Here is a 20,823-nt window from a genome sequence, read left to right as displayed (position 1 = left end):
ACAAACTGTGCCATGTACATGAGGGAGAAGGTTACCAAGCACTCCCTGAATTCTCTCCCTGCTACTGAACCCCCYGAGCTCAATAACCCTGTGCCTGATCCTGGAGACAAGCAATTAACCCACCTTCCTGCTGCGTGGGGACACACGATGCTCCCAAGGCAGATCATGGTGCTGGACAAGACAAGGAAGCGCATCCGGCAGCACAGGGAGGAGAAATGGGCAGCAGAGCTGACTTGTTTGTGGGTCAGCTTTTTATTTTGATATATTTATATACAGTGGGAGAATTTAAAAGCTATTCCACGGAAGGGTTTTCTAGGACAGGCTATCAGGACTTTCAGGGGTTAAAACATGTTTCGGGTTAAAGCAAAAGCTGCACATGAAGGGCCACAGGTAACTGGAAGATGTGTTACACCAAAATTATAAGACACTGGGCCCTTTACTGAACATACACTGCAGCTAATAGGGCAACATCTTTTTAAAAGAACTTCAGATTGTTTTTTTTTCAAACAAATTCAAATATTTGACATGGCAGTTTGGTCTTCACATTAGGAAATCTCTAAAGCTTTAAATCTAAGCAGCTTGTACACAAAGAATCTTTGTAGATATTTTTCAACACTAACACCACTAAAGAAAAAGAAAAAGCAAAGGCAAACAATAGGGACATTAGCAGCTCTAGCTTTCCCTAGCATATCCCCCAGTAAAGATGGGAAGAACCAGGGAAATGCTCACAAAGTCTCCGCCAGCTTCATGGCAGTGATGAGAAGGATGCGCAGCAGAGGTCTGGATTTTGCTGGGTCCTTTAAGTCAGTCCTATGAGACCATGTTGGAGTTTCTTTTTCAAATTTAATAGGTTTCTGAGGGACTGCATGAGAAAACCTGCTGTAAAAAGCACAGACTTTGATTACATTACTGTCAATATTTTTAGGCTTAAAAGACAGACATGGGAGTGCACTCAACCTTACTACAAATAAATAGCACAACTTAAATTAGAATGTCAATACTTCAATATCCATTTTAAATAACAAGATGACAAGAATATCAGTTTCTCGTCCCTAAAATACATTTCCATATACACACACTGCATTTAGGAACAAGCTCTCCCCTCACCCAGTCAAGTGCATTTTAATCCAAAGGGAAAGTCTCCTTCAAAAAGAGCAAAGCCAGAAGATAAAACTAGGGCTCTGCTTGGCTACATCACTGGGTGCTGCAGCTTTAGGTTCGAGTGACAGATTAAGCAATTCCCATTGCCAAGTGCTACAACAAAAGCCAGATCAGGGCCCTCTGTTCTTAGACCTTCTGGGGAAAGAACATCCAGAAACCAAACTCAAATTGAGAGCTGGATTTTTCACTTGGTGTTTTTCTCTGAAAAGATCAGTCTGCACCTCTGGTTAGAGATCCCATTGTTTCCCAAAGTCTAGTTTTATTTAATGTCTTATCTAAAAGGCATTAAATGCTTTGGAAAGGATGTACACAAGCACGCAGAGAGCATCCCTGCAGTCACATTCCTGCCTTGTGCCTGTGTGTACAACAAAATACATGCGTTATACTGTGTAGTAATCACATCTGTTCTGGCTATACCACCAAGCAGAGCCACAGCTAAAATTCAGACACATCCTGGGGTCAGCACAAGTAGCTAGCACAGGTTATGCTTTTTGTATAACCCAGTTCCACACTAAACATTGCATAGCACGTCCGCTCCTTAAATTTTCTGCAGGTGAAATGACCTGTAGCTTGCACAGATCTCCAGGCGCAGCTCAGCCAACCACACAGAACAGAAGGTAATTTTATAAAACATTTCCCACCAAAACTGGCCTAAATATATTACACCTGCTTGCTCTTTGTGTTCAAATGGACAGCATTCCTGCTGGCCCACCACAAACCTGTTGTATGTCAGAGAAGAGGCAGTTTTTACATTCATAATAATTATCATCTTTTAATCTGTAAGTAGTACATTTTTAAACTCCATAGGGGAAGACCTTCCCCATGCAATACAATAACCAAAGCAAATAAGAAAATGGCAAACAGAACTAACACTAAGTCACTCTCACAGCATCACAAGCTTTGCAACCACTGTTCACAACATGCTCCAGGCTATGAATGAGAGCTTGGTTTTGTTATCTGAAAACATGCAATTTGAACACACCTCATTTATATCCCCCCGTGATATGTCGTATTTTTTAAATTTTCAAGAACAGAAATACTCAATTGTTTGCACCATCTCAGAGGCTCAACATACAGAGCTTGAAGATTCCCCTTCAAGAAGCAACTGGTTTTATGCAGAGCATCCTCCTCRTCCTTCTCTTCYTCCTCCTCCTTTATCCCCAACTCTCCTGAAACGAATACAAAGTGAATGGATAAAGCAGTTAAATTCATTAACATTTAAGCTTGTTCTCACAGATAGGTAGGCCTTATACCTCATAAGCAACGAAGGGAGGGTTTTTCAAGGACAAATCACTAAGTCTGAAAAGGGCCTTTTTTTTTTCCCCCCATTTTGGGAACAGTGCAATGTGTTAACATGGCAGCACAAAGGACTAAGAACTGGTCACCTCTTGTATCAAATTACAGCCTTTCCCCTCACCTTCATCCTCACAGTAAGAATGACATTCACACAAACACATACCTAGCTAAAATAGTTTCCATTTTGTACAAAAATGAGTAGTGATGTGCACTTGAAAAGKTAGCTCAATGAAGTCTTTTAACACACTATTAGATGTGCCAGTGTTTGTAGCACCTGAAATGCCTTCAACTGAACCATCAAAACCACCTACCAGGTTGTGATCACTATTTGGTTCACCTTCCCATACGGCATTTCRGACTAACACCTTCGAGCTGCTTCTGGCAGTTGCTTTGGTGGAAGACAGGGAATTAGGAACTTAAGGTCTACATTTAACCCAGAGATGATGGTATTGGAATCATCTGTGTCCAGAAAAAGGCATCAAAAKGCAAACTCTCCTTGGTTCTAGAGCCACCTAACACTGACTTCCTATGTGCCTCTCAGGGAGGCCTCACACAGCAGATYGCCTTCTGGTCCCAATGCTGCAGGKKRCTTCAATTCAGAAGATCAAGGAGCTCGAAGGGATCAGCTGCTTACATTACTTGGAATGATTAGGAATCATGTCAGGTCTCAGGTGGTGCCTACCTAAGAGAAATAATGAGATATATTCCCTTAGCACAAAGGCAGACAGTGAAGACAACAGTGGCCAAAATAGAAGGGAAAAAAAAGTCACCACCAAGCTCTGTGCCTCTCATGCCGGAGTGTCAGCAGCTCCTTGCTGGACTCGGACAGTTCTAGCAGTTAATAGAGGCAAAAAAACCCTACAGGAAGACAAAAGCTGCACAAAATCTTAAACCACAAACAGTTGTATTCGCCARGAGAATTTAGTTTTCCATAGCAACTGTCCAAAATAATGTCTTTGCTCTACTGAAAATGGTAGCTTTTTATTTCAAAAGCTGTTTTTCATTTCAACAACCACAGTATTTTCAGTTTGATTTGAGGAGGATCCCTGCATGTGCAGAAAGGACAGTTTGCACCATCAGATGTGCACGGATTTCCTTTTCTTTGCTGAAAGAGGTGACAGGGGTGCTTTAAAACAGCCTTTTCACACATRTGAATACAGAAAAAATGAAATAAAAACTGATTATCTGAGCTTCCCACTTAACCCATTTGTCACCAATCCATCTGCTACCAACCAACTTGGTCACTTCTTTAAAACAAGGTGCCTCATGACACTGAGTATAAACTATGAAAAGGATGAAGTTTTAGCACTTTGAGACATGAGAAATCCCTTTATTCCGTGCAGAAAAGTTCCTAGTTGCCTAGAAAGTCACTTTGCAGCTTTGGCTTTTCAGCAGATCATTCACTCCATCTCTTGGCAGAAGAAAGGATTGCAATCCTGCTGGGTTACCTCTTCCTCCTCCACTCACTACCAACCTGTCAGAAATCCATTTGTGTGTGTGTGTATACATACACACACAATGCATCATGATACAGCCCATTCTTCTCACCCATTACTTCCATTATTTACTAACAACTCAAAAGCAATTCCCCAAACCTGGATTTTTACCTTTTGTTTCAAGATGTTCCTGGTTCTGGTTTCAAGATGGTCCTGGTTCATTTTTTGCAGCTTATCATCCCTCCTGTTTCTATTCTCATCAGGAGAGGGCAACGAAGCAGTTTCTGCAGTTCTGTATTTCAGAGAAAACAGAAAATGCAGCATCTATGTAGCAGCAGAAGCAGCCACTCACACCAGTCTAGTAGGTAGGAGGGAGACAAGCACTTTTCAGGTAGTTATAAACAGGTAGGAAAGCCTGAACATGTCCAAATTGATGCCACTTGGGGAAGACACCTGATAAACACAATGAAGGTAGCAGCAAGCAGCCATAACAAGCGCTAAAGACCTCAGCCTTTCTGAAGGATTAGGATGTGAGACTAAAACAGGGTGAGCTTCCACAGAAAAAGCAAAGAGCTTTAAAAAAATAAGGTATTAAATATGTAAACAGAAAAAAAGTAATTTTTCCTCCCAAGGATAAAATCCTTTATGTATATATTTAACTGTGTTCTACAGTTATTGATTTGGCTCTTCAAAAATAAACCAAGGAAAATGTGCACTTGTCATGTTCCTAAAGTCTATGAAAASGAACTCAAGCTTTGAGGTCAGATTTGAAGCCCAGTAATTGCTGTTTATTCACTAACACACAYACACAAAACAAGTTTTAAGTCAATTACTCTTCAGTAATTGTAATACTGAAGAAGTCCTGGTTTCTGGCAAAAAGAAGGTCAAGGAAGAGAGGAATCATTAAATATTTTGGTACCTGCACCCTAAGGTACRACATGAGTCATTCAACATTCATGCCTAGGGTGGGGGAACCCCGAGACTCCCCCAAACTCTTACCTGGAGACTTTCATACTGAACACCCAAGTCAAAACCAAAGGTCAACAGAAGCATTTTGGGCTGACGACTTGAGTTGAATGCTGAGCTACACATTCTTTCCTTCTCTACAGATATAAATGCAAAGTAGATTGAAAGTGCAATTGTGCAAAACAAGGACAGGCTATTCTAAGCATAAGGAAAGTGTCAGGATGATAAACCACAAAAGCACAAAATCAAATCAATGTTAATGGCCACGAGCTGGTATTTAGCTTGCTTTCATTTCTCTTTTCTTTCTATTTTTCCACCTAGCCTGCTTGGCTAATGAAATTCCCATTTTAAGTGAGAAGTCAAGGCATGATTTTATGCTACATCAATTATTATGACTTTATTGTGACATACTGGTATTCATCTGATCCCAGAAGGCTATACTGATGCTTTGGATGCAATTAATTTTTGATTGATCTAACTCACTCCAGTACTGGATGTAAAATGCTCATAGACGTTTGAATAATTCTATTACATGTAGGAGATTACTGCATACAGACCATTGGAAATTAATTGCTGAGTTATTTTAGTAAATGTAATACACCATTCCAGCCCAATTGTGGGAACAGTTACATAATTGCCTTACAGAGTAAACTAATGAAATAAATGAACTCTGACTAACATGGAACACAACAGGGCTGAAAAAAAGCAGAGATCACACTGCACATTTCTGCTCTGCCACTACAGGGACTGGCAGGTTAAGACCAGAGCTGCAAAAAAATATATTAACAACAGCCCTAGAGCAAGCAGGATAGACTCTAAATTCCAGTAGCAAGAGCCACTTGACCTGTTAATCCAAAGAATTGTGGCTCCAAAGAAGCCCAGAGTGAGTGAGAGATGCACAGAGAGTGTGGACTACCTGCAGATAACTCTGAAGAGCCCAGTACCTACCTAGGTGGGCAGATAAGTGTCTTGCTGTGGCCAGTATCTGTTCAGCTGTTCTGCTGTTATTGCAGTACTGATGTTTTCATGGGGAAAATGCAGCCAGTAGTAACGTCAGGAACAGCTCAAAGAAAAAAAAACACAGTAACTAATAGCCTAAAGACACAAGATCAGTCCAAAGYAGACAAGGGAGAAGTGGAATTAACCAGAGCTGAATAGATAGGGAGTGAGATCCCTGGTAYCTGATAGGAATTCTATCAGCTAACACAAACATGAGCAATATAAGAAAAAAATTTTAGGAAATCCTGTTTAGTTACAGGCCTCCAGAGCACTACCTGTAAAAACCCCTAGCAATGCTGAATATATGGTCAGAAAAAAAACACTGTGAAAATACTGAGGTAGAAAATTCTAATCACAAAGAAATATTCCACCTGCTGAGTACAATGAGTATTTTGTCCAAACATACCTTCCAAGCAAACGTTTTAGAGAAAACCTAACAATATAATTCTTAGAATTGTGGTCAAAAAGGCATCATTACAGCAATTTGCTTTTGCACTTGTTTTTTTCCACTCCCAGGTCTGCTCTATTACTTGCTGGTAGTAACTATACTCTCCACAAAGCAGATGTGCTGCCACAACCTCTTTACTTTTCCAGGCTGAATTCACTGCCAGCAGTGAATTTTCTAGTGGCAAAACAGCATTTTGTTCAGCTGAAGTATTTTTCTACCTCACTACAGCCACAGGAAGACAAAAAAGCAATAAACAGATCAGAATCTTCCATAAATGGCTCAAAAATACAGGGGAACTAGTTTTAGACAGACTGCTCCATGTGATCTGACAGAGTCCATTCACTATTTGGAAAAGGGTATTTGCACAGCACCTACTGGCTTTGATTCAGGCTCTTTCAGATGCTGCTTCAGCATCAGAAGATTCTTAAACCTCACAAACTGAAATTTGTGTCTCTAATAGGGAAATATTCCTAGGATTAAGTCTTTGCTTGGTTTTCTTCCCTTGCTGTGACCAGATGAACACAGTATGGATTTACAAAGATACTTTCTTGCTAGATTTTCTCAAGAATGAAATTCCTAAATTACTTTGATTAAACCTAAGCTCCCTCCCTCAACTCAGAGGATGCAGCCTCCCAAACATCAGCTCTTCTCCACCTTTTACCTCCAGCAGCAGAACAGAGGTCCAGAGAGCAGTTTTCAGGTCTGCAATCAGTTGCCCTAGAACAGAGGATAAATCTTGTATTGTACAGACAAAACTATCTAGGAACACAATTTATTGGACAGTTTCCACTACACTCAATTTTCTGCACAGCTTTATTGCTGTTTTCAATTTCCCTGGCACCATCCCCCAGTATAACAGTGAGGCAGAAACAGCCACTTACACCCAAGTTCATTAATGACTTGCTATTTAAATACCTCATTCAATCTTGCTCTTACCATTGGTGCATTATTTCTATTTATACTTTGGAGACAATAATCAAGAGTTTGGCATTTATAGGAAATAAATACCAGGAAGTCTTCATAAAGAACAGCCTTACACAATGCTTTGCAATAAAAGTAACTGAGACGAGCAAGACAAGTACAACATTGATGACAGAAGGAAAAAACAATCAGAACAGTTTAATATTTGATTAGTACCTAAGAGTCCATCCATATTGTCAACTGCAGGATAATTAAGCCGACAAGCTTCATTAAGCATCAAGATTACTCTTGGCCATTTAAACATTATCTACCAAAATAACACTATTTTAAAAACAAACAAAAAACCTCAGTCATTCCAACGCATATAAGCACTCATTTTAACAGAAGGAAAGAGGAAAACAAGTGACTATAAAGATGCATCTTCTTATAAATTACTGCAATAAATTTTCTCTTCATGTTTGTTAAGGACGAGTATGTAATTTTCTAGGCTAGTCAATTAATTTATCTGTAGAAAAGTGAGACAAAACTTCATTTAACACTATCTTATTACACCATTGTATGTTGTAACTACTTAAATATCATTGCTCAAGTTGAATTCAACTTAACATATGATGTATGAAACTAACTCTTTGCTCCAAAGAGAAGAACTTTCCCTTTCCTTTTTGGTTTGAAACTATTTTGGTTTGAAATAAAGGATTTCAGAGAAGAACTACAGAACAGATTCAGAATATTTACAAATAAGCATTCCCTTCTTGCCTTTGACACAGAACCATAAACACAAAGGAAATTCGGTCAAGTTTAACTCCAACTTCATCCCCAAATTCAACAGCATTTGTAGCATTTGTTTGCTACAAATAATGCAATTAATAGCTTTCACATTAAGGATGACACAGATAGAACAAGAGGGACACGTCCCATAGGCCTACATTTCTGTCCCTCTTACAGTTCCCTGTTACACACACAAACACCAAAGTTTTTACAGAACCCATTCCAAAGAAAAATGTATGCCCCATTTGCAAATAATCAATAATTAAGCCACTTTAAATGTCTTCCTGAATAGTAAGAAAACATAAAATTCCATTTCTATTGTTAAGCAAGAGAAGTCTATAAAGCCTTTCCATTAGGAAAGTGAACCACAGCATTTATTCTGAACATTTCTCAGGCTAGACAGGCTCATTTGAACAAGGATATCCCACCCTTGCCTTCATTATTGCAGTATTTGCAGCAAAAGTAGCATCACTACAAGCCAGCATGAATTCCAAGATCATTTTGTGTGAAAACTTCAGAGCACAGTGGCTAGATACAAGTCTCCCATCCCAGCAAACAGCTATAATTCACCAAACAAACTGAGTGCTTTGCACAATACGCTCCTCAAGGCCAACAGGAAAAGAAAAAACAGCCTGAAAATAATGTTTAGTCTTAACACAACCATTTTGTGCTTTTAAACCATGACTTAAGAGGTAAAGCAACTCTATGAAGTGATAGTTTATTATAAAAAGTTCTAAGACTTCAGGAGAAAGGAAAAACAAAGAAAAAATATCACACAACAGTACAGAAAACTGTCCTATTTATTTAGACAGATTTCATAATCATTTCAGAAGAACAAACGAAAAGTCTCCACGTTCCAGCAAGGCAAGAACAGCACCATAAAATGCAGAGGGGCACCTTCTTTTTCCTCCCATCTTTGTTTTTCCTGTTCTACGACATTCTCTGAGTRACCAAGTTGTCATATATAAAATGTCTCTAGCATGGTCCTAATGGCACCAAATCCAACACAACGATTCCAGAAAACATTTCTCTGRGAGCAACGGTCCATAATGCCATTACAGTGAGTATCCTTAAGCAACTCCAGCTCTTGTTATGTAATTAAGCTAGAATCTTGGACTGCACAAGTTCAAGTAGGCATTTTTCATCATGTGACATTTTTATCCCAAATAAATGCTGCAAAGGGGAACCAATTACAAACACTTGCTATTTGAACAGTCCAAACTTTCCAGATTTGTATGACAGATAAGCACTATTAAACATCTTAGCAAAACATAGAAGACCAGTATCTCATTTTATAGTCTTTGTACATTCAAATTTTTCAACAATGAAAAAAATACAAAGATTAAGACTGAACAAGGCACAACAGAAAAATCTAGTTCAAACAAAAAGAAGCGTTTTCTGCCTAGTAACTTGAGTCTCAGTATGCATATGCTCAAAAGCCATCTTATTAAAACATATTAAGTATCTGATGCAGTAGAGAAGCACAAGTCCCTTTGAGACAAGAATTTGCTCRTGCCGGCAATTAAAATCTCAGGCAAAAAAATAAAAACAGGGCAGTAAATTATTACCTAGCTCTAGAACTTTGCCTTCAGTTTGACAGTGCACAAAAATATGTGGAATGAAATAAATATTCTTGCATAGTTAGCATGGAGACACAGTGTGTTCTATTAACTTACTTGAAGAGGTCAGAAGCTCTCTGCTCCCTGCTCTGTACCTCAAGTCACTCATAATTCACTTCCCTGCATCAATTCTATGCTCAGCAGCAGTTACAGTGTTACTAGTCCTTACTCTAGTGCTAAGTTCTTCAACTTTTTTTTGGTCAGACAATTTCTTCTCCAGTTAGACCACCTTTGAGAGCGCTTCCTTAATTACATCTTAATTAACACATAAGGCACGCTGTCCTTTCATCCACATACACCAGACTGGAAAGAACAGGAGCTCTCCACGTGAAGCCTGTCAACTAGGTTACATCAGGAAGATGCATCCTGGCTGTTCAACCACCACAGAGGACACTGAGGCTGCTTGAAGAAAAGCTGAGAAAAGAATGATGCACAAGGAAATCATTCACCTCTTTCAGTATAGTGATACTGATTGACTTAGCAAATGGCATTCAGTTAGCAACCACTTGTGGTTTAGTTCCAACACTGGTGGTTTTAAGAAATTAACATGGAAATATTTCTGTGCACTTAAAATATGGGCAAAAATAGAGCCCTTTACTCAAGTGTGTACAAGAACTGTTCTTCATACRTGCGCTCTAGGTTCCTTTCTTCATGTACTGTGAGAAGAACTGGCCTCTGACAAAGTGGACAAGCTTGGTCTCTCTGTAGAACATGGTAATGATGGTTGCTGCGAAGCACAGAGCTCCCACGCTGACGTGCACCAGCCTTGCCACCCAACCCTTGTCACAGCAGAAAAACGCCTGCAAAGGAACAAGCAAAGGTAAGGAAACAGTGAGCAGAGGGGGACATGCTCCTGACCGTGGTACCAACATTTACAAGGCAAACATTATAAACAGGTGCTAGAAAGATTTGCTACACACATTGATCCTACAGAAAAATAGTGTTTGGGAGTCGCAATGTTTCTTTGTCTAGAGAAAATTTCTGTCCAGCAGTAAATAAGCACTCAGTATATATCTAATAAAGAAGTCAATTTGCCATGTAGAAATGTTGACACATTAAGGGGAAATTTTGTTCTGTTTTGGTCACCCCTCCTTCCTCACTGTCCCTCATATGAATAGCAGCTTCTCTGCTCTACTGCAAAGCAATGCAATTTCAAACAGTACTTAAAAAAGTGAGCTTACTTCACCTACCAGCAATAGAAATACCCTGAACTACTTGCCAGCTATACCTCCTCAAGGTAGCAGAGGTCTGTAGATGTACTYTCCTGCATGTTCTATATGTATCACACAGAAATATACCTGTGACGAAGTTTAAATTAATACATATGGTAAACTGATCTTAKAATAGACAAAAGCAGCTTTGCAAGCTTGTAATGAAAGGCTTCCAGCCTATGATCAGGAGCTTTTTTGATAACTTCACTGCTGGGGGAAACACAAATCATTGACATTAATTTTATAGCGAAAGCCAACCTGACCAAGAGACATACCTCAGAGAAAACAGTAATTGCTCCACTTAGGATATACACAAGTAGCAGAAGTGGAGAGGGCAGCAAGCCTGCCAGAGGCCTGTAACTGCTTTCTTTGAAGAAATGATGGATATAGTGGATGCTGTGGGCTATTCGGATACCCATATTGAAGCAGTTGGCAAGGATAAAGCCRACGCTGCCGTGCCAATAGGTCAAGAAATAAGAGATGCACAGAAATGTGAAGGACAAGGCCAGCATGACAAAATTGTACCTAGGGAGGAGAAAAAAATAAATAATGTTACATTATTATACTTATTTACTAAGTATATATTTAAAAATAAATACCACAACTTATTTTCTAAAAAGAAGAATGAGCAAATCTCCTTTTTTAAAGGAAAGACAAATCTGAGAACAGAGATGTTAATAAAACATCTCATGGCAAAAGTAGAAAACAAGACAAATAAAAACCAAGCACTACCATTACATGAAGGAAATTCTATTTCATTACTTAACTCCGTATTCACATCTGGAAGTCAAATTTAGTAATAACAGGTTTTATTTCTCCCTCCAATTGCTATGCTATATTAGGTAGCTATTAAAGAAAAACAATACTCAAAAAGGTGAAACCTTCAGAGCAGTTTCTGCTGAGCTAGGGCTTTGAAGACAAGTTCACACTAAAATAATAATGAAAGTACACCCTGTCAAGGAATAAAAGTACTGGTTTGCCTACAGAAAATAACTCATTATTTTTGAAGTGGTCTTGCAACAGACATATATTACAGAATTGAAAAGCATCTGATAGTAGCATTGGAGGGTGTAGTGGGAAACCAACTTCTTTGGGGAACTAGAGAAATTAAACCTTTCTCATATCCTATTAATCGTACACATGCACCCAGAGCATCCATGCTAGGAAATTAAAGGAAGCTTTGTTACCTTTCTACTGCAAATTAAGCTTTTTTCATATAGAAATAGTCATGTGATTGAAACCTTGTACTACTTCATACTTATTGTGCTCATCTCACAGAGGAATTGGTTTAAAATATGACATCTCCAAAAGATGTTTGGCATTCCAAAAAGGGTAGAGAAATACTCTAATATACTTCAACCTTTTGCCTCAGTACCATCTTTCATTTGAAAAACCTATTCCTAGTTTCAAAATAATTTGGTGAGAGTTCAATTACCAATTTAACATTGACCCAAGGCTCAATAAAACTCAATTCTACAATTTGATGTAGTATCATCAAACACAATGAATGCTTTGCAGAAGAGAGATGTTTTAAAGTGCTGCTTCCACAAATTCTGGTAAGCTCAAGTTAGGTTAGGCTTCAAGTTAGTTTCCAAACGCATGTTCATGCAGTACAGTAGTCCCTCTGTTTAGGCACTGAACTTGACATAGATCATAAAGAGATGGTACAGGAATAGTCTACCTGTCTACCTCTTCTTTGCACATCAAMGCAAACGTAAAACATTCTGTTACTCCATTGACAGCAAGAAATAGGACATACAAAGAGTAACATYGAAGGAGACTCGGACCTGAAACAACAAAACCATGAAAACGATTAATGAATCATTCTATCAAAAGCGAACAGTTTTTACATTTACTGGCACTAATGAAAGTCCACTTGTGATAGGTAAATGTTGCAGAAAACTTGCCTAAACAAGCCTGTTCTCTGCATAATTCAACTTTATCCTGTACAATCCACAAATTACAGTTTTGAGAAAGRTGCTCCATTATTTTATTAGAGTAGCACAGCAACGATCAGCTTCAATTGCATCTAGCAACAAATTCACAATTAAGAGCCAGATACAGAGGGATTACAGAGGTAGAACAGAGGGCACTGCAGTATCCYAAGACACAATTTCTTCATTCTTCACTGCAAGCAAACCTACAGATACCTCTAATGCTGCTGCCAAACAACACTRCAATCAGAACAGCTGATTTAACCCAAGAATTCCTGTTACAGCTTCCCTTCGGAGAAAATTCCTACTTTGGCAGCTCTCTGCTTCCTTACCTGTTCCAGAACTGAGCATTGAGCCTCCATAAATATCCAGAGCCAGCTGAGAATAGGCATAGCCAAAAACTGTGATGGTAAGGCCAATCAGAAGGACCAGTTTCAACAGTAATTCTAACACACCTGCGGCCATAGCAACATCATCCTGAAAAATGCTGTAGTCAATTACATGAATCACATACAATATGTATTTTCACATAGAACAGCTGCATTACACAATAAGTCAGTTTGTATGCTGCAGAAAAGCATCAAAATTATCTTCTGTATCATTAACAATGGTCTGAACTTCTGAATAAGTACCAGGATTACAAAAAAAACACAGAAAAAAAGAAGGACAGGAAAAAGCCCAGGCTGAACTTCATGCTGGATCATATCATACTATGATATCATACTATATCATATTTAGCTATTAATATAATGTTTAGACATGTTAATGTCAGCTAAAATATAATAAAACATAGTGTTATACCACTGCACATCCTCATTCTCATTTCATTAGAATTTTACCTACTCTCATTTTGTTCAAGTCCACTCCCTTCATTTTTGTTGCTCATCGCTGTCAGTTTGTTTTCAACTTTAACAGGCTTTATCCTCAAAAATTTCAAACACAATTCTGTCACCCTCCTGTGAAACAAAAAGCAAGTTGCATCTGACATGTAATTCATCTTAATGAAGCATACCTGCTTTTGGAGCTTGACATTCTTCCCTCTTTCCAATACTTTAGCAAAAAAGACATAAAAGCTCTCTTCAATAGGCAAAAATATAAACCTGGCCACCAGTGAGCCAAGATTGTTTATGATATCATATACACCTTTAAAAAAAGATACAACATTTTAAGAACCAATTTAATTCTAAGTCTTCAATGACATGTATCCTAATTTAACATTTCTGCCCTCCTCAGTCTCAGTTCCCGAGARGAAGCATTTACATTGTCAGTATTTACAGGGGAATATACTGCAGTAAGAGTAATTTCAACTAGCTACAAAAGCGGGCCTGCAATTATGGCCTTTCATTCCCCAAGTGGAAAGAGCTGAGATGCCACCCACTCAGTCATCTGAATTGCTTCTGTTGCACRTACTACATTAACTACCCAGTTGGAAAGTTTGGATCCAGAGAAARATTTAATTCAAACTGCATACATTAAATTCTCTTCTGTATCCACTAAGTCATTCTGACATGTTCCTCAGTCACAAAGGCTTTGAAGGCCTCACAGATTTTAAAGTTTTTAAATTCTGTAAGTTTTCCAAGTTAACTCAAACACAATGACTTCCCAACTGTACCACCATTGCACAGCATCATGGCACTTACCCTGATCTCCAAAATTCAGTACATTCAAAAAAGTCATCACATATCGTTCACCTGGAAGTGCAAGATACAGACATCAACAGCAGCCCAAACAGTCTAATATCCTCCAAATGTTTATTCACGTATTTTAAACACCAAGGATTCAAGAGATAAGATTAAATGAGACAGCAGTCAGTTCTAAAGACCCTTAAAAGCATCATCCAGGTGGCTGAATCTGCTGGTGACAACTTCTCTGAACATCAGCTCTCTCARTCTCCAAGTCAACAGTATGACTACCACATTATTCATTAGCATTAGCATATTTTCCACTCATCTATTCATCRTTACTTTGTCTTTTCAGTGAAGAAAAATTTTACTCCCACACACAGCGGAAGACAGGCTAGCTCAGCTAACCCCAGTGGTGCCCCATCGTGGCAGGCTTTAATTCCAATCTCAGCATCCTCCTCTATGCTCCAGCCCTTCTCCATGACACCTATAGATTAAGCCTTACCTTCTGTTAAAATCTGTTTCAAGAAAGACTGTTTGAAAAAACTCCAAGTCAGTCGTGCCTCCTTCCAGTTAACAAAAGTCTGGGGAAAGAAAGAAAATATTATAATGTAATAAAATAATTTCAGTTGCTCAACTGAATCACAAAACAAAGACAGTATATGACTCTGGATCAGCTCYGACCACTCGGCATAAATTAGCAGCAACAACATTGCCAATTTTCCTCACAACAAATCCAAATTCAACCACACTTTGCTCTGATGTGGCCAGGTAACTTCTTCCATTGGTGAAAATTACTATTGCTCCAGAGAGCTAAAGGATCTGGAACTTTTTTTTCCTGGAAAAGAATGCTCAGTACCACAACACAAAGAGATGAGAAACAATTTTAATCGGTCAGTATAACTCTGACCTCACTGTAGGCATCTTACCACTCTTTAAACCATCCCATCAAACTTAACCACCTACAAGGATCTCAATTTCTAAGTTTTTCTAAATATCTTCCCCATTATGGCTTTTCATTTCTTCCCTGCCCAACTTCCTCATGAGAGGACACAGTAAACAGCTCTTCACAATTCAGAGATATCCACCAGAATCTCACCTGTCAGCTCCAGTGCCTCAGACTAATTTCCAAATCTTTCCTCAAGGAAGACTGCAAAACTAAGAATTAAACTGTGTGACCTACCTCATCTTCTACCAAGTTTGGTAGAAGCGCTTTCATTCTAGCAACTGGAAATGACTTCTTTGTTGCTTCAGGAGATCCCAGAAATGTCGTAAAATAAATTACATAGCACATTACCAGAACACTGGTATATAAAAGCTGGAAGGAGAAAAAAGAATAGAAATCCAAGGATACAAAATTAACTTATTCAGAAAATAAGTTAAAAAATAAAAAAAAGTGCCAAATTCGGAAAAGGAACGAGAATGTGTTAAATAGTTCTTACTGCTGTCAAACATAAGGCTAAAGATATTMTTTAACAAGAAAGAATTATAAGCTGCAAATTTTGATATGCTAGTGAATAGCTGAGCATCCTGAGTGATCCTTCAACTTTTTTTAATGTATGTATACTCTCTCCAGTATTTTATTATATGCTCAGCCCAATTTTAGGGCACTTATTCATTTTAAGGGAGAGTATAGGTAGCGTGATAAGACGCAAGCCACATCTAATTTTAAACAAGCAACTTATTTGTTCTTTATTGCAGTAAAGTCTTAACCTAAATCAACCAAGTTATGACCGATTATCACCTTGTATACAGCAGAACACAAAGCCAAGCATTAAATTACACTGAAGCCAGCTGATGAGCTAGCTCTTCAAGCTTAAGCATGTGCAAGTTATTTAGAAAATAAGTTAAAATATAGTTTACAAAGAATAACAACGTTATCTGCACAATGTGCCATCATACATGGAACACTTTCTAATACCTCTCAAGCTAATCTAGGTAAAGTGCAAGTCAACAACAATATCAGAATAATACTGCATCTTACACCTCACAGGAGCATTTGCTCTCACCTCTACACTATTTAGCTAATAATTATTAGTTACTTGGCTAAACACCAACAGGAAAAAAAGCCTCATCAGTGCAGAGGAATCAAGAATTTATAGAAAAAATAACCCAGGAAACTCACCTGTGCCAGGCAAAAGATGTAAAGGCCCCACTGAGGATAAAGTATTACTAAAATAACCGTTAAAACACATTTTGACAATACAGAAAAGCTTTCAGCAATTACCTTTAAGAAAAAAAAGAGACATTTATTTATTTCTTTTTTTTTTTACCAGTTTAACCACAGACAGGTACTTATCACATTTCACACACAAATTAGGTAGAATGAATTTAAAAAGCCAGGGAGACTTTGCAATAAAGTTTCTCTCCTACTGAACTGATCATCTTGAAGTGCAATTACTCCATAAACCCTCTATTCTTGTTTTGCAATTCTCTTTATTGTAGTTTCCCAGGCCCTTGCATAAGGGAGCAAGTTTTGCTCAATCACATTCTCAAACACTGCCTTTCACAAATGAATATCCACAATCAACTAAAATGCAAAAAAAGTTAAACGCCTCTCTCTCCAATTAAAACTCCTGATTACATATTGAGTGATCAGGATGGTGATAGCTTCTAGATAAACTAACTTTGTTGCTTTAATAGTAGGCACTCATGTTACAAGTAACACGGTATTAAAATCAACATGTTTTAATGTGCTTGAACATAACAGACATCTAGTCTGGTAATTTGTTCTTTGTGTTACCTTTTTGTTCACTTTTCAGTGAGTTTTTTTCCCCCCCTGCACCCCATATTCTTAGCTTGCTTTACTAACCTTAAGTCGTACAAATAAATGAGCTTGTGCTAAAACCCAAAAAGGTTCTCCCAGAAGCTCAATAACAGCAGAAAGACCAAAGGCCACCACACCAGCCCGATAATGAGGAACCACAGTAGGATCGGGTACTTCAAGCAACTGGAGCCATACTATGCCCAAGAAAACGGACCAAAAAATGCCGAGAGGAACCCTAAAAAATACACAAGCAGTCAGTAAAAGTACTACTAAAGAAAATTGGATTAAAATTTCACATATTGACATATTAAAAAATAGTCCTCTACAGAATTCACTTTATAACTTCAACAATTATGTCGTCATTCAAATGTACTGGGGCTCAAACCAAAGAGCTTTGAAAAAATAAGTCTAGCTCAAATTGGGCCTCCAACTCAGCTTAAATACACCTTCACAAATGCCTAGTCTTTTTCCTTTATTACTCTGTATGCAAGTCGAGAAAAAAGATTGCGTATTTGGGCAACACGTTCACCTACTCAAAAAATGAAGTTAACAGAGTTAAACACAGAGCTGACTACTTCCATTGTATCAGCCCTGAAAATAAAGCTGAGTAACGAGCTACTCAGCTGTAAAATAATTGTGTCTCAATATTTGTTTTTCACTTCTTGGATAAAAACTGGAATAAATACCAGTTTGTAAAGGTTACCCACGTTAGCCAGAGGAGGTTGATGGTTTTTGTCCAGTTGCGCTTCGTGCCTCCGCTCAGACAAGCTCTGCGAAASGCCTCCCTGGCCAGGAAGAGAACTGTTGAGTAGAGCAGCGTCAGCCTAAAGRAAGAGGGTAAAAAAAGGGAAATTAGTCCTTTATACCGGAATGGACCTTCAGTCCTTATCAATATGTACAAATACCTCAGGGGAGAACGTAAAGAGGATGGGGCCAAACTCTTCTTGGTGGTGGCCAGTGACAGGACAAGGGGGAATGGGTACAAATTAAAACACAGGAASTTCCACCTCCATGTGAGGAAGAACAACTTTCCTGGGAGGGTGACAGAGCCCTGGCACAGGCTCCTAAGGAGGCTGTGGAGTCTCCTTCTCTGGAGGTCTCCCAAACCCACCTGGATGCCACCCTGTGCCCTGTCCTCTGGGGTCCCTGCTGAGCAGGGGGCTGGACTCGGTGATGTCCAGAGCTCCCTTCCAACCTCAACCCTTCTGGGATTGTGTCCCCTAGGGCCAAAACTGCTCCTGTGGGAYGATTATGGGCAAAATTCTCAGACAGGACTCCGGGACACAAACCCATTCCAACAGGTACAAGAACTAAACATTCTTGTGCCAGAGGTAGATGWGGTAAATTACTGCCTTCTAAGAAAGCAGGAAAGCAATTTTATGTTAAAATAGATAGCAAAAGAACTTGAAGAACACGTCAGAGCAATAACACTGCAATCAGATTTGCAGCAGTTGCACGCAATGATGCTGCCTCCGCTTTCCTTCACCACAAGCGGAGGGGTTTGCATTGAAACAGGCTAAACAGGATCTCTGTGAGGTTTCAAGGCAGAAAAGAAACACAGCAGCACAAAMGGGGGAAAAAAAAAGAAAATCAAGGAAAAAAGGTGCAAAACGCACCGCAGCACGGGCAGGTTTGGAGCTCCCGCGCCCTGCGCCCAGAGAGCCCTGGTCCGCCGCTCACCTCACGCCGACRACGCCGAGCAGCTCCGGGGAGAGGTGGCGGAGGGTGAAGGCGTTGAGCGCGAACGTGACGCCCCGCGACAGCACCTGCGGACACAGCGAGCCCCGTCAGCGCCGCGCGCCCCCCGCGGCCGCTCCGCGCCGGCGCCCCGCGCACCTGCAGCAGGGCGCTGGAGGAGGCCAGCCGCGTGGTCTGGCCCAGCACGTCCTGCGAGGCCATGAGGCACCGCCGTGGCCGCCGCCTCGTCCCCTCCCTGGCCCGGCGCGGCCGCGGCGGGAGGCGGCGCTGCCGCCGTCGCCTCGCGATCYCGTCAGGCGGGCGGCGCCGCGGCGGCTCCGCCCGCGCTGCCTTCCCGCCGTGCTCTAAATAAGGGCTTTATGAGGAGGAGAAAACGTTTTATGAGGGGGAAAACCGTTTTAAACGGCGTTTTCTGACAGGGGAACTGCTCTGGGAAACATTTCCGCAAGAAATGTACCTAAACTGAGCAAATCCCCACCCGGCCTCCCCCAATTTAAGGGCTGTCTTCCAGCCCTCCTCCAGAGCTGAGGTAAAAGCTGCCTGTACCGGAGCAAGGACTTCTCCCATGGAATAGTCCTGCAAATACAAGGAAAAAATAAATACAGACAGACATCTTCAAATAACATATAACAATATAGACCCAATTTAACTGTACTCTACTCAACAGGACTCATGTCCAAGGTCTACTTGATTTCAGCTCTTTAATGACAGGATATGAACAGCCAGAGTTTTAACATATTAACTTAAAAGAAGCTGGATGACCAACTAATCTTGGAGTTCATGAAAAAAATTAAGGCAATTCTGTCTCCTGCCACCATCAAAYTCCCCTCTTTGAAGTGTTATGCACACTACACTACTACGTGGTAAAAATTCATACGGTATTTAAGTTTCCACACCTGAATCCACATACATGTTGTTCATGATAAAAACAGATGTCTTCAAGCAAATAAATGGGAGAAACAGCAGCTAAGTAGAGGCCTCCTATTCAGGCATYGACCACAGGTACCAGCAAGTGCCACCTCATGATAGCTTGTTTTCCAGCATGRTTTGTCACCTCAAAGCAGGAGCAGAGGTGAAACATGGGGAGGTGGAAGAGAAAAAATTGTTAACTTCAACTGTTTTAATAAAAAACAGCTTTGCCATTCRCATCCTTTCGGCGTTTGTGCATCTCGGCCGCTAGATGGCAAACAGCCTCTGAGGGAGACAGTGCCSTTCAGTCCCCAAAGTACGTGGTTGGGCTGAAAATGAGTATTTTTATTCTTTTAGAACATTTCTGAGTCTGTTGTGTCTGAACAACAGGCCAGACGGGCTAAGCTGCAACAACGGGGTGACATATATAGGTCAAAAAGAGAGAAAGAGCTGTATTTCAGGCTTGCAAATAGGCCTATCAGTTCACCCAATCTTATTCACAAAATTTGAGAGAGGAGGCTTTTYACTGAGCTACTGAGTTGACCAAAAAGCTTATTTTTAGCAACATAGCCTGAAAGCAGGTACGATTTAAGAGAACTAAGGTCCTGATCCAGCATACAAACCCAATAAGAATGTCCTGTTCAGGGAAAATTGATTGCTCTAATTCCCACAGTGGGTAACAACCACTTAAAGATCTCCTGCATCTTCTTATTGCAATGAATTACCCTGCTGTGTTAWCTTAAAACAACTATTGGTGGTAGAACATCCTGTAGTTCAGTAACATTAACACCAAAGAGGGTAAAAAAAAAAACAACCACTATGAAGGTCCTTATTTCCAGAGCTGTATGGCAACTGGTACTAAACTAGGGGGGGAAAAAAAGGCACCTTGAGCTAAAATACATAGCTCATTTCTCTGGGGACAAAAATTCACAAATTAATGACCAACTCACATCTGAGAGACCAATTAAATCAGCTGTGAGAGACTGAAACAAGCCTAAACAATTGCCATTTTTCCATCTGAAACAGATAGCTTCTTGAAGAACTAAAGTCAAGACCACCATAATGAAT

At 39.8% G+C, this 20,823-nt stretch overlaps 1 protein-coding gene across 1 annotated transcript; it reads right to left on the bottom strand.

Annotated features, from left to right (window-relative positions):
* Positions 1 to 8,752: 8,752 nt before the first annotated feature.
* Positions 8,753 to 19,047, bottom strand: RFT1 (RFT1 homolog). The gene is made up of 13 exons (XM_026046096.1): positions 18,985 to 19,047; positions 18,829 to 18,914; positions 17,856 to 17,972; positions 17,194 to 17,383; positions 16,507 to 16,608; positions 15,565 to 15,699; positions 14,887 to 14,965; positions 14,400 to 14,450; positions 13,772 to 13,902; positions 13,092 to 13,236; positions 12,507 to 12,612; positions 11,101 to 11,350; positions 8,753 to 10,414 (listed from the first exon to the last, which is right to left on the bottom strand). The coding sequence occupies exons 1-13, from the start codon at positions 19,045 to 19,047 to the stop codon at positions 10,250 to 10,252; spliced, it is 1,620 nt and encodes a 539-aa protein (XP_025901881.1). The 3' UTR covers positions 8,753 to 10,249.
* Positions 19,048 to 20,823: the final 1,776 nt, after the last annotated feature.

This window comes from Nothoprocta perdicaria, unplaced genomic scaffold (assembly GCF_003342845.1).
Source record: "Nothoprocta perdicaria isolate Ctin4 unplaced genomic scaffold, notPer1 scaffold_42, whole genome shotgun sequence".
Classification (NCBI taxonomy): domain Eukaryota; kingdom Metazoa; phylum Chordata; class Aves; order Tinamiformes; family Tinamidae; genus Nothoprocta; species Nothoprocta perdicaria.
The sequence above is the reverse complement of the archived record's forward strand: the minus strand, read 5'-3'. Positions and strand labels throughout refer to the sequence as shown.